The 12,931-nt window shown below is 37.2% G+C and overlaps 1 protein-coding gene across 3 annotated transcripts in view; it reads left to right on the forward strand.

Annotated features, from left to right (window-relative positions):
• The window catches only part of lrrtm4l1 (leucine rich repeat transmembrane neuronal 4 like 1), a 64,325-nt gene extending 62,390 nt beyond the window's left edge, over window positions 1–1,935 (forward strand). For all 3 annotated transcript variants that reach the window (XR_014893013.1, XR_014893012.1, XM_085279089.1), the window contains exon 3: window positions 147–1,935. Coding sequence is in view for 1 of the 3 variants with exons in the window: in XM_085279089.1 (XP_085135215.1) it covers window positions 147–212 (66 nt within the window). In the remaining 2 variants the exon portion in view is untranslated. The remainder of the gene's footprint in view (window positions 1–146) is intronic.
• Window positions 1,936–12,931: the final 10,996 nt, after the last annotated feature.

The raw sequence follows: 12,931 nt of genomic DNA on the forward strand, positions 1-12,931 counted from the left end.
TTTGCTGGCACTGTCACAGCCCCATTGTACTGTTATCAAATCACTGGGCACTGTAATTAACTTTACATTGTAACCACCACCTCTGTAACTGGTGCAGGCCAACTGTTAAATGGTCTTCATTGTATTTTTTTTTTCTGTTCTTGCAGAATGAGTATACATGTCCACGCCCCCTACCCGGTGCCTGGTTGGGAGATTTGCCTACCATCCATTAACCCTCAAACGGACTGCTTTCGGATGATGCAGCAAACCACAGAGACGCAAGGAGAGAGACATGCAGAGAACCCACCAGGATCCTACTCCCATAGTTCACATTTAAGGACACACTTACAATGGCATTCCACGCTAACAAAGGCAACCACGGACCAACACAAGGAGACACTACTGTCTTTTTTTTTTTTTTTCTTAAAATTTTCTAATGTCTTTTTTTGGCCTGTGGTCTTTGGTCATTGGCTTTGCTCCGTTCCATCACATCGCTTCATCACTACACAGATACTGACACTGATGATTGTGAACATACAATCTTACTGTATGTTGCACAGTAGACCTTTTGATGAAAACTCATGAAAACTAACTGGATGATTATGAACAACAACCAAGCTTATTGTATAGATATTAACAGCTTATTGTCTCCATGAGGACAACGAGGCACTGTACAAATTCAAGATGCTTTAAAAAGTGTAAACCGAGCAATGAGTCGTCAATGAAAATGCACTGAACAAGTAATGGTGATCTGTTAACTAATTAGTTAACTAATCTGTTAACTAATCTGTGTATAATTTAAAGTGGGCTTGCATATTTTGTTTCCATATGAAGCATCGTTCTGTCATTTTTCACTTTTTTTTTTTTTTTTTTTTTTTTTTAAGAAAGACTATTCAAAGGCTATGATGTAAATGTGCCTCACTGGAGCAGAAAATTTATGGAACGAGTCACTGAGTTTTTAAGCACCTGCCAGTAAAGAAGAAGTCTGACGTCTGGTGGAAATTAAGTAAGCAGCTGGAATCTCCATTTGGAGCTTGTGGAAAATTGCCTGAAGAAGGCAAACTATCCCCCAGCCAATAACATTTGGTGAAGATGTTTGCTTATTTGCTTTTTTGAAATTATTTTTTTAAGTTGTCATAAACTGCAATCAAACTTTGACTGTCTTGTACGATTTGGAGGACAGCAAGGGCAATCAAACGCAAATGAGGGGATAAAAGAAAAAAAAAGTCCTATCAAGGATAAAATGTGATTTTCTGAAATTATAATGTCGTTAACGTTGTACTTTATATATATATAAATATATATATGTGTTTCTGCAGTTTTCAATGACAAATACCAAAGAGCCAAATGGATACTTCTTGGCTTTTGGCTCTCCCAAATAAGAGCCATAACAGATCCAGGAATGGTTCTTTTAAATTAAATAACCCCCCCTCCCCCCAAAAAAATCTTAAGCTAGCCTCAACACCCCTGACGTACAGCAGTGCTCCATTACTGAATCGGCTTTTCTCATGTGTATAATGTGTATGTCTTTGTGGAAAAAAAAAATCTTACAATTACAGTCTTCATAAGGAAGATGACTCTGAGCACTGCTTTACATTGTATGACTTTTGTTTAATACATGCTTCACTTTCCTTAAGATAATCAGCCCACCTCTCTCCTCAAAGGAGAGTGCAGATGTTGCTGTGTGTAGTTCCTGCGTGTGCTTGTGTTTCATTCGTTTTGAGTTTGACACACCGAGTTTTGGATTGTTTGTTTTGGACCTCTCGACATAACCTTTCTACGGCGGAAAATGATAATTTTCTATTGTAAATTTCTGTCCCTCCTCCCTTGAATTTGTTGATATTTAGTAAGCAGCTGTATTCTTTATTCACTTTCGACAGTATGTTTTATAAAGAAAATAATGACTTTATTGGTGAGCAATATGAATTGGTCCAATTAAAATATTCATTAATCATTTTTCTTGGGTTCTAGCTATGTGTTTGAGGCATTTTCTTTGGCATGCACTGGAATTTAATAAGCTTGTACTTGTTTCATGTCTCCATTCACAAATGGTGAAATCTGTCTGATTCCCCACAGATCCCGAGTGTCGATGCTGTCACACCAACATTAGCCTCATTAATTTAGAGAGCAGAACATTGATCTCTATTTGACCATTCTGTTCAAGGTGATGCTGCAGGCCTCACCATGCCTCTAATTATGCTTCCTGTGTAATGTGCTGCGTATCTCAAGAGGGGGCCCTGCTTAGTGAATTTGCTCCACATTTGCTGCGCTTGGAACATGTCAGGCTGTCAGCTCAGAGGTCCAGATGGCCAATCTGTCGGGCAGTCTTTATACTCTTCTCTACCTTTATCCCCCTGCAACTCCCCCTTGCTCACACTTTCTTCCTCCTTTCTGGGTGCCCATACTTGAGTCGTTTTTAGTTTCTTTATATTATTATGACATACAAGGCCAATCCTATGCATAACAGTCTCACTCTTAATCCTTTCTTCCCCTCCATCTGCCTCAAAGCATCAGTGGACTCAAATTTATCAAAGGAGATTTATTCCTGATACTATCTAGCTATACAGATTATAAAACTTGTTGCAAATAAGTTATGTTTGAAATGGGTAAAAAAAAAAAAAGATTAACACCATATACTTCAATAATGTAGGTTTCATTTCTGGGCTGTTCCATTCGAGTGCAGTAGCTTCACGGAGCTGATGAAGTCAGCTGGTCATGTGTCAAAGTTGTGAAATTTCCAATGGGAGTGAATGGAAGTGTGAGTGGTTCATTAATCAGCTATTTATTGACAGCGCACAGTAGAGACAGACAGGAAACACGCAGAGAGATGGGGGTCGGCCTGCATCCAACAGTTAATATTTGTATCGATCAATACCCCAGTTGTGTGCTTAATTAATTAATAGAATGATCTAGTCCAAAAAAAGAAAATGGCACGATAGAGGAACTCTTCCAGCAAATGTGTTGTGAAATTCAGGAGCACAAAAAAAAGATATTCAATTTGCAGTTATAGAAAATACAAATGCAAAATCTGAGACTCTGCAACGGTGGGCTTTGTTTGCAATTATAGACTTCCACAATGATGTCTGAAAACATTTAAATAGCATTTATCAGGCACCAATAGTAAACATTTACCACAATCAAAAAAAGGGTTGCAATTTAACGTCTCTGCCATTTGTATTTTTAGAAACGCTAGACTAGCATTATTTAATTTTAGAGAAGCACTACTTTGAATGGCCTGTTCTTCTCTATTGCGTATTATACATTTCTGTGTTTGGTCATATTTTCTATATTTCTCTGTCGCCTTCTCTTTTTTCCCCCCTGTCTATCGGTTTTATTCGCCACTGTTCTCTATGATCTCTGTAACTCAGTCTCCGTCTCCGGTGCTGCATGTGCAGTGGCAGCACAGACAGGGCTGTATGCCTGAGAGCAGACACCATGCATAATTCATGTGATTTGGGCTCCCTGTTGACCTGAGTCCAAACAGTTGGCAGTCTATAACACTTGCACAGAAAAGCCCCAGGAAGAAGATGTTAAACTATGAGGAAAATACACTGATGCAAGATTCATCAAGCCAATCCCGTGACATCGTAAACAATGTAACATTCAGACATCATCGCTGTCATCTCAGGATATGAAAGAATAGCTTAAAGTATCTGAAAAACCTTTGAAGCAGCTGCAGTCACATACACTGCAAGTAGGACAATGGATCATTTGGAGAATTTAAAAATATGACATTACTCTAAGAATTTATGATAGCAGAGATGTCAGATTATATGACAAATGAAAGAACAAAACTGAGAATGTATGTAAAGGCAAATTTGAAGAAGAAAGGAGTCAAAAATTATGAGAGACCCTGTTGGGCCTTGATCTATAGTGTTTTCATCCATTGGAATGCTTCCAATTGGAAAAGAGATGCAAGAAAACATTATTTTTCCCTTCCCTGCTCTTGGTCGTCACTTCAAACAAATATGCCACTAATAAATTTGCCTAGCCTCAACCTGACTCACAACTGAATCATTCTTTTTTTATGTAAGGCATGTTAATTTGATGTGACACTGTAATCTGAAGTTTCATTCAGACAGTAGGATTTGTATTTTTTTTTTAATGTTAAAATAGCACTGTGTCTGCTTCTCTAGGAATGACTTCTAATCACTCATAACCTCATATAATCTCCAACTTGGAGCACAGCTCACCAGGTGGCTCTCACTTTAATTACGACTGCTGGAGCTATTAGTCAGCGACTGCCTGAGAGAAGTGAGTTAGAAGCTAAAATATCGAACTCCATCAGTGAACGAATGGCAAATCTTTACGTAAGCACCAGTCACATCACTGCTTTCACAACACACCAGGAGTGGCGATCAGCAGATCATCTGCTTAAGCCATCTGCTCCTTGCTGGGGGACTGCAGGGTTCTCGTTGAGATCATCTTCAGTCATTGCCAACTGCTGGTCTGATATTTTCACATGCTTCCATCTCCTTTCTTTTTTCTTCTTTTTTCTGGGGGGGGGGGGAAACACCATATATACCATGACCATGTATGACTGATCCTTTAAAAGACATAACTGAGTACATATTGAAATACACCTCTGGAGCATTTTCTTAGCTTCGTTAACTTTTGGGGCCCTACAGTACCTTTACAGTAACATAAAGGAATACCTCTTTACAGCAATTCCAAAATTAACAAATGTCAAGAAAATGATGCATCTCAATTAGCCATGTCTCATACAATGTGAAGTTAATGTGGGCTATTTTATACATCAACACATTATATGGTATGTGCATCTGTGGGGCATCATTGAAAAGCCACGCCTCAACAAAGCATCTCCACCCACTGCAGGGAAAAACATAATGAGCTGGAATGAATAATTTTAAACCGAATAATTCACATAACATGTAGCAGAAAGCTAAGATTGGAGGAGCTGATAATAATCATCTCATGGGTATAAAAATCTACAATCTATGTCTTGGAGCGATGAAGTGCGATGTAGAATTTGCAAGAAGCAGATCACCATAAAGTACCTGAACTTAAATGTTACCCATGAATGCAACTGGACTGAGGAGCAAAGTTTACACATATACACGGATTAAAAGAAGTTCAGTAGTTTAGATGGATTTATCAAAACGGGCTCTCTTATGACCACATTTGAGACAAAATATGTTTCTAATGTTTACCTGAGTATGAAATGTGCTGAGAAAATGTGAAGAGGTCAACGTCCTGTACACAGGGATTTTCCCAACAAAGCCAATTGTACAGCCAATAATTGTATGTGCAAGACAGCAGTAGACTTTACATTCTGCCAGCATATGAGCTTCTGCTAAGCCAAGAGGAAACAATAACCAGCAAAATCAATGTATCCCATAATATTCATGCATGAGCACAATAAACCACAATAAAACCTTCGTGTTGGAGCTGCCAGACAGTGTAATACAGAAAATTTAGGTCAGCCACAATAAATATTAAACTCATTATCAATAAAAATGCAAAAGCAGCACCTGAAATGAGTTCAGTTCTCATGATCATTTTGACCCCACGGGATGAGATCTTGCGTGGAGCCCCAGATCGAGGGAGATTATCAGTGGTCTTGTATGTCTTCCATTTTCTGATGATTGCTCCCACAGTTGATTTTTTCACACCAAGCTGCTTGCCTATTGTAGATTCACTCTTCCCAGTCTGGTGCAGGTCTACAATACTTTTCCTGGTGTCCTTCGAAAGCTCTTTGGTCTTGGCCATGGCGGCGTTTGGAGTCTGACTGTTTGAGGCTGTGGACAGGTGTCTTTTATACAGATGATGAGTTCAAACAGGTGCCATTCATACAGGTAACGAGTGGGGGACAGAAAAGCTTCTTACAGAAGACGTTACAGGTCTGTGAGAGCCAGAGATTTTCCTTGTTTGAGGTGACCAAATACTTATTTTCCACCCTAATTTACGAATAAATTCTTTACAAATCCTACCATGTGAATTCATGGATTTTTTTTTCACATTCTGTCTCTCACAGTTGAAGTGTACCTCTGGTGCAAATTACTGACCTCTGTCATCATTTTAGGTGGGGGAACTTGCACAATCGGTGGCTGACTAAATACTTTTTTGCCCCACTGTAAGTCAGTACCCCAATCAGTCACATCGGTTAACTCCCACAAACAAAACTGTATATACAATCTACTGTATATTACACTCAAGTGACTGCAGTAATAATGGGCAACACAGTGGTTAATTGTTAGAACAACCATATGTAATCAGTCTCAAGGAAAGCTAAGCAAAAAAGCTTTGATTAGCAGTTAGTATGCCCCAGATAACTAGCTGTTATGCACTTTCACATAAATAAGAGGATTGTTCATCACAATGATCAACTTCTCAATTTTGATGCGGAATAAACTAGATGTTTGAATGCACTTGAATGAATAGCAGCAGAGTTGGGAAGTAATAAAGTATAAATACTAAATCGCTATACTTAAGTAGAATTTTAAAGTATCTGTTTTTTACTTCTTAATTTCAATCCCTACGAACACAAAACTGTTCCTGTGTGTTTGTAGAGGTGGGAATCACCATACATCCCACGATACGATATTATCACAATACTTAACGCACGATACGATATTATTGCAATTTTTTGAAAATATTTTGCGATATTCAGATTCTGTACATAAAGGTAAACTTTATCAATATTCATTTTATCTAACATCAAAGTCTCGCACTCAGTCTTTCTCTCATTTCAGTCAGTTTTATTGTTGACAAACTGAACGGTTTGTATTACAGTCTAGTCCAACTTAACTGAATGCAACCATCTGGTACAATTATAGCTATTCTGAACTATGCAATTTATGAAAAATATGCAGCCCATTCAGCAACTGAAGAATTTGAAAGTAAATTAAAACAAAATATAATTTTACATTAAATAAAAAAGTTTTAAACTTAAAATAAAACATGTTTATTGCTGCCAAAAAAAAGTTAAACACATTTGTACAGTGTCAGGATTCTTGCTCAGAAAAAGGATCGACATGCTCTGACTTCCAGTCCACAAAAACTTTTTTTGTAACAAAATATCGATTTCTGCTGTCCCTGTGTCGACACATTATTAGCAAATAAAATATCACGATACTACACAGTATCGATTTTTCCCCCACCCCTAGTAGTTTGCCACACAATGTCTGCTAGCTAAAGGTATAACTGCTTAATTTCCCAGGGAGACAAAAAAAAAGAAAAAGAATTAACTTCACTCACAAATGAAAGAAGATGTAAGAAAGAAAGGACAGGAGAATAAGAAGAGAATTTTTTGTCAAAGGTAGGTGCTCAGTGACATTCATTAAATTTGAAAATTAAATCTTACATTTAATGTTCTAATTCATTCTAGGGGTTTGGAGATCAGCCTTGATAGCTCATGAAATATCTGGTTATGTCTTATTGAATTCAGTTCAAATCACAAAAAGCAATGTATCTCAGCAGGCAATGTAGGGAAGAGTGAACAGACCTTTGTTTTTGTTTTTTTACTTTTAAATCTTTTGATTGGTTTGTTTCTGCCTGTGTTCTAAATAATACATGTTCATGGCGTGCAAATTCATTAGAATTTAACTTAAAGTTTGTATTCTGTTATATTAATATTGGTTTTATTATCATGTTAATATGAAAGATGAGGATTTAGTTAAATTTGTAAAAAATAAAAATTTTAAATTAAATTAAAATTTAAAACTAAATTATAAATAGGTGCCAGAACAGCTACTTTTTACTTTTATGGATTGAATCAATTTCACAGCCTTCTTTACTTACTACTTATTAGTTGATACTTTACTTAAAATTTAGTTCATTCGTCTCAAGGCATATTGTAAGGTAAAGACACTATAGTAATGTAAAGAAAACCCCAATAATGAGACAATGATTATGAGCAAGCACTTGGCAACAGTGGTTAGGAAAAACTCCCTTTTAACAGGAAGGAACCTCTGGCACCACATGGGGGTGGGGCAGACATCTGCCATAATTAAATTGGGTTGAGGGCAAAAGAAGAGAGCAGAGGAGACAAAAATCCAAAACCCTGTATACATAGAGGGTGAAAAGAGGTAAGTATCACAGAAATTTTCAGTTTAACAGGGAACCAATGAACAGTATGGGAGAAATGTCTCTTTCTCCCTGCAGCATTTGGGATCAGTTGAAGTATTTGTTGAACTTTTAGAGCAACCTGACAGTAATAAATACAGTAGTCCAGCCTAGAAGTATTATATGCATAAACGAATTTTTCAGTATCACTCTGATTAAGAATTTTTTTCTAATTATAGAAATATTGCGCAAATGCAAGAAAGCAGTCCTACATATTTGTTTATCAAGCACACTGAGACACATAATATGGTAAAAAAAAAAAAAAAGCATTAAATATCTCTCATAGTGTCATGGGAAGCCAAGGTAAAGCTATCCAGTGTAAGTATCTGGTATGTTTCTAAGAATTTTAGGGAAGCATTAGGGCCTTGATGTCTTTAAGATATTCCTCTAGTACTTAGAGCCCCGAGAGCAGCCATTTGGCTGTAGGGACTTAGTTTCATTTGGCTGTAGTGCTTAGAACATGCATACAGCATGTTCTAAGCACAAAAATCAAAACAAATGTCATCCATAGTCTTCACTTATGTTGTTTCTGTATTTTGATGAATTCTGAATCCTGACTGAGACTCTTCAAATAAACCAACCCTCTGCACCTAATCATTTGGCCTTTTTAGAACTAGTTTTCAAGGATTTTAGACATAAAAGGAAGATGGGAATAGGGATTGACCTATAATTACCTGTAACAGCTGAGATTGATCATATTTAAGATAAAAGTATTAATTAATGGTATGAATTCTTTGACCAGTATTGTAGGAATGGGGTCTAATAGACCCCATGGTTTGGAGTATTTAGATCAGATTGGCTGGAACCTCCACTGGTACTTAAATAATTAAGCTAGTCACCATAAGCAGCACAAGCAAACTCCAGAGATAGATCTGTTATTCACTTTGGTAATCCATGACCCTTAACCTTAAATAACTGCAACCTGAAGAACTGTTTTAAACAAAGACAAAAGGCCAATATGATAATTCAGTTTGTAGGACATATTCTTAACAAAAAAAGAAGTAAAATGATTACAAAAAAACATACAAAAGGGGGGGAGATGTATCACTACTTTGTATAAGTTCACACTTGAAGACTCAACTGAAGATTACAGTAACAGAAAAAAAAATCCAATGGTGACATCTAGCACATTTTTAAAGCCAACAGAGATTTTTGTTTTAATTCTCACATTCAATACCTGATATTATGTCCCACCACTGTGCAATGTCACCCAGGGGATTTATACAATTGATTATCTGCTAAAGTGTGCAGGTTTAAGAGAGCTGGGTATTTTCCACATAGCAATGATGTTCCCAAACACACTGGGATCAATGAGATGTATCTCCTGAGGGAAAGATATTAAGCATAAATGCAGCCAAAGATCGAATCCTATGAATGAGAGAGAGCATAATTGTGGAGCTGCTCCTACTTCCTATTTTATGAGTTAGGCTAAAAGAATTTCATGTATTTGAGATGAAAAAATGGACTGAGTGGATACTATGAAGAGACAGCCTCGGTCAGTCTTTGACACACCAGACTAAAGAGTATTAGAAATAAGAACCACGACAAAAACACACTACTGTGCAAACCTTTGAGCTACCACACCAATCATTTCTTCATATTTCGCTGACACATGAGCAAACGTACATGGAAATAAAGCATATGTCAAAACAGAGCTTGTGCAACTCTAAAAACATTGAAAGCCCATGTTCTATATGCCTTCCTTTATTCGTCTCTGTTAGAGAAGAGCATTGTTAGAATTTTTCTAAATAGTCTTCAGGAACAAATACTCTGAGTTTCTTAAAAGACAACGTTCTTCTCTCGCTGTTGTCTGCTCTTGGTTCTGTTCAGTGTCAAGATGAACAAAGATTGCTTCAAGAATGTTAAGGCATGAGTTCTGCGGAGCCCAATTCATAGTTTTCCATTATGTTTTGTTTTTTTTTTCATGGATAGCGTAATGCCTTTTTGCTTTTTTGAATGACAAATGAAATGGGCTGGAAATGCTCTTTTTTCTCTCAGCAAAACGTGCTTTTCTTCTTCTTCTTCTTTTTTTTTTTTGCTTTAACTAGTTTAAAATGCTTGTTAAAAAAAAAGCCAAATGACTATAACAAATAAATATCCCCTCAAAAACTGTAACTATCTACTTTACCATTTAATTTGGCATTCTGTCTTTTTCTTTAGGGTTGTAGGGACCCTATCTCACACACTTAGATAAGTGGTAATCTGTTTTTCACAAGCCACACATGAATGCAAATGAATATGTTGCTGTTATATGTTTTTGCCTCACATTATTTTCACACATTTCTCAAAGCAGCTTGAGACCACTCCCTACTGAATCACCCACCAACATATATAATAAAGTAAAGAATATTATTTATAGGTACCCTTACATCATGTCAATATGGTCCAAAATCTCGATTTTCAACACATTACTTAATCTAATCTGAGAAGAATTAACAAAAGGGCTCCAACTTGGTTCTAGCAAAGTGTCCAATACCTAACAAAGTGATAAGTGCGTATATTAATTTAACTTGCTATCACCTTACTAACGATAGTTTTAAAGTATCAAGTTGTGGTGAAACCTACATTTTACATCGTTTTGAAACATTTCTCATCATTTGTAAATTATTACAAAATCTCTCTTGTAGCTGAAAAGGTGCTAATTGGTATTGAACTTGATGTACCTTCTTAAGTTGTTGTTTATATTTGCAAAACAGAAGGAAACTGAAACTGAAACAGTACGACGATGACTGCTTTGTGATTTCTCTGAGTGAACAACTACAGTACGGTATCCATCCATTTTTAATTTTTTTTTACTTCTGTATATATTTATATGAGAATTAAATTAAATTGTATTGAATAAAAGGAGAAAGTAATACATCTTCATGCGTGGGACTTACATGTACCTAAGGATAGAACGTTGGATTTGTTAATGGGATTTCCCCAACAGGTGAAAATTAATGTGACAGGAAGTGAGTGGATGGGGCGCTTTAGTTTTCAAGCCGGCTGACTGAGACGACGGACTTGTAAAATTGTTTTCCTGTGACACAAAGTCTGTGCCAAATACAAAGGCATTCTCTGTAGCACATGAAGGAAGAGCTGGGACCCAGGCTGGAGCAAAAAAGGGAAAGAAAACCAACCATTTGTAATCGCGACATCTGTCAGTTCAAGCTAAAAGCTAAACAATGTTTTCTTTAGCGACAGGTGTTCCTTCACTCTCTCGTGCTGCTTTACGTCGAGCTCTGTCAACTCTCCGATGATGATGGCCTCAGTTATAATCAAGTCATTTTGAAGATTATGCCCTTGTTAAAGACAGGGGTGGGATCTGTAGATTTCATTATGAGGACAGATGGTAGCAAACGCTGTTCACCCTAATGCAGCATTCAAAGATCTCTTTCCTCGACTTCCACATAAGAAATAAGTTATGATTCAGTCTCACAGTGAACATGGTTTAATTCACAGAAGGCCAAGTTACTGCAGCTGGCCTTCGAGAGAACTTACCGCAAGTGCACTAATGAGTGGAGAGATGCTATCTTCACACGGCTTAACTGAGACTTTGTCCGCCTTCAGCTATTTCAAGGGTGAGTGAAGCTTATTTTTACCCGTTGGCATTATTGTGCTTCTGTTCTTCTGCGGCTTAATTTGTATATGGCTCACAAACACGGCGCTTTCTTGTTTAGTCCATGCTGTCACTGTCCGTGGTGCTAAATGCGCAGGCAGTGAGTGTTTTTATTTCTGTGCTTTGTCAGTATCTAATTTCCTCGTGTATTCATGAATGACAATTCATTCCGAATCCCCTTGAATGCTTGGCAGCACGGTCACTTCTTTTGGTCTAGTTGCCTGGGTTGCTGTCTATACACCCAGTTGCTATTGCAGTCTTTTTATGACTCCTAGTACAAATCTGCCTGTATATGCGACAGAAACTTTAGGTTGCTGGTTGTGTTTCAGCTGTGACTGGTTTAAGTGAAACTCGGAACAACTGTCTCGGTTGATCTTTTGCAAGCTAGCAAAGACAAATAGCAAGGGATGGCACCAGACTGCCTCTCGGTGATCAGTGGGTGTTAGGAGATACTCATCAGGGGAGAAAGTGGGACTGATAAAAATCCTGTCAATCAAATATGTGCAATCAAGTGATAACGATTAAACAACTCTGTCTTGTAAGATTCTATTGCATGATTTATGTAAACAGTTATGTATAAAATAAATAGTAAAGTAAACCGATGTGATGACAATGTTTTGAAGGCTGCTTACCAGATTTCACACATCAGTTATAGTGCTACCACATGTCAGAGAAAAAGAAAAGTATATATCCAGGTAGCTCCAGATGGAAGTTGCTGAAGAATTCAAGTTGAAGAAATGAGCACTCCTGCTAGGGCTCTTTTACCAGTCTCCATTTTTATTTATTTATTTTCTCAAGGCTCGTGAATTGATGATCCTTTGGCTGCTTTTAACATAAATGTATCTCTGACCAAATTGAGTTGGATTGTGAGCACCAGAGTTTGATGCACAAGCTGCATATATTTTGATCCTTTCTTTTTTTGAACCCTTCACCATGAGTCATTGTCAGACTCTGAGGATTGAAATGTGCAATTGGCACAGCATATTTCTTATTGCTGGTTTAAGGCATTGTATCAACTAATTGCTCACGTGATGAATGCATCCTTTCTTCCAGTTTTGAATGATTGCATTAATGTTACACTTCTGTTCACAAGCCACTGCGTGTCTAAATAAATAATAATGACATCTATTTAAACTAGCTGAGTTCTGGTTTAGTCCTGTGAAAAGCGTTGTTTATGGCTACACACCCTGATTACACTGCACTGGAAAGTATGAATTTTTAAAGTTGGTGCTATTGCCCAAAGGCAAACACCATGGCAAGTGATTTGAC

This window comes from Mchenga conophoros, linkage group LG7 (genome assembly GCF_057382185.1).
Source record: "Mchenga conophoros isolate Kocher_MC1m ecotype Shallow Benthic linkage group LG7, M_conophoros_male_GT1.1, whole genome shotgun sequence".
NCBI classification, from domain to species: Eukaryota; Metazoa; Chordata; class Actinopteri; order Cichliformes; family Cichlidae; genus Mchenga; species Mchenga conophoros.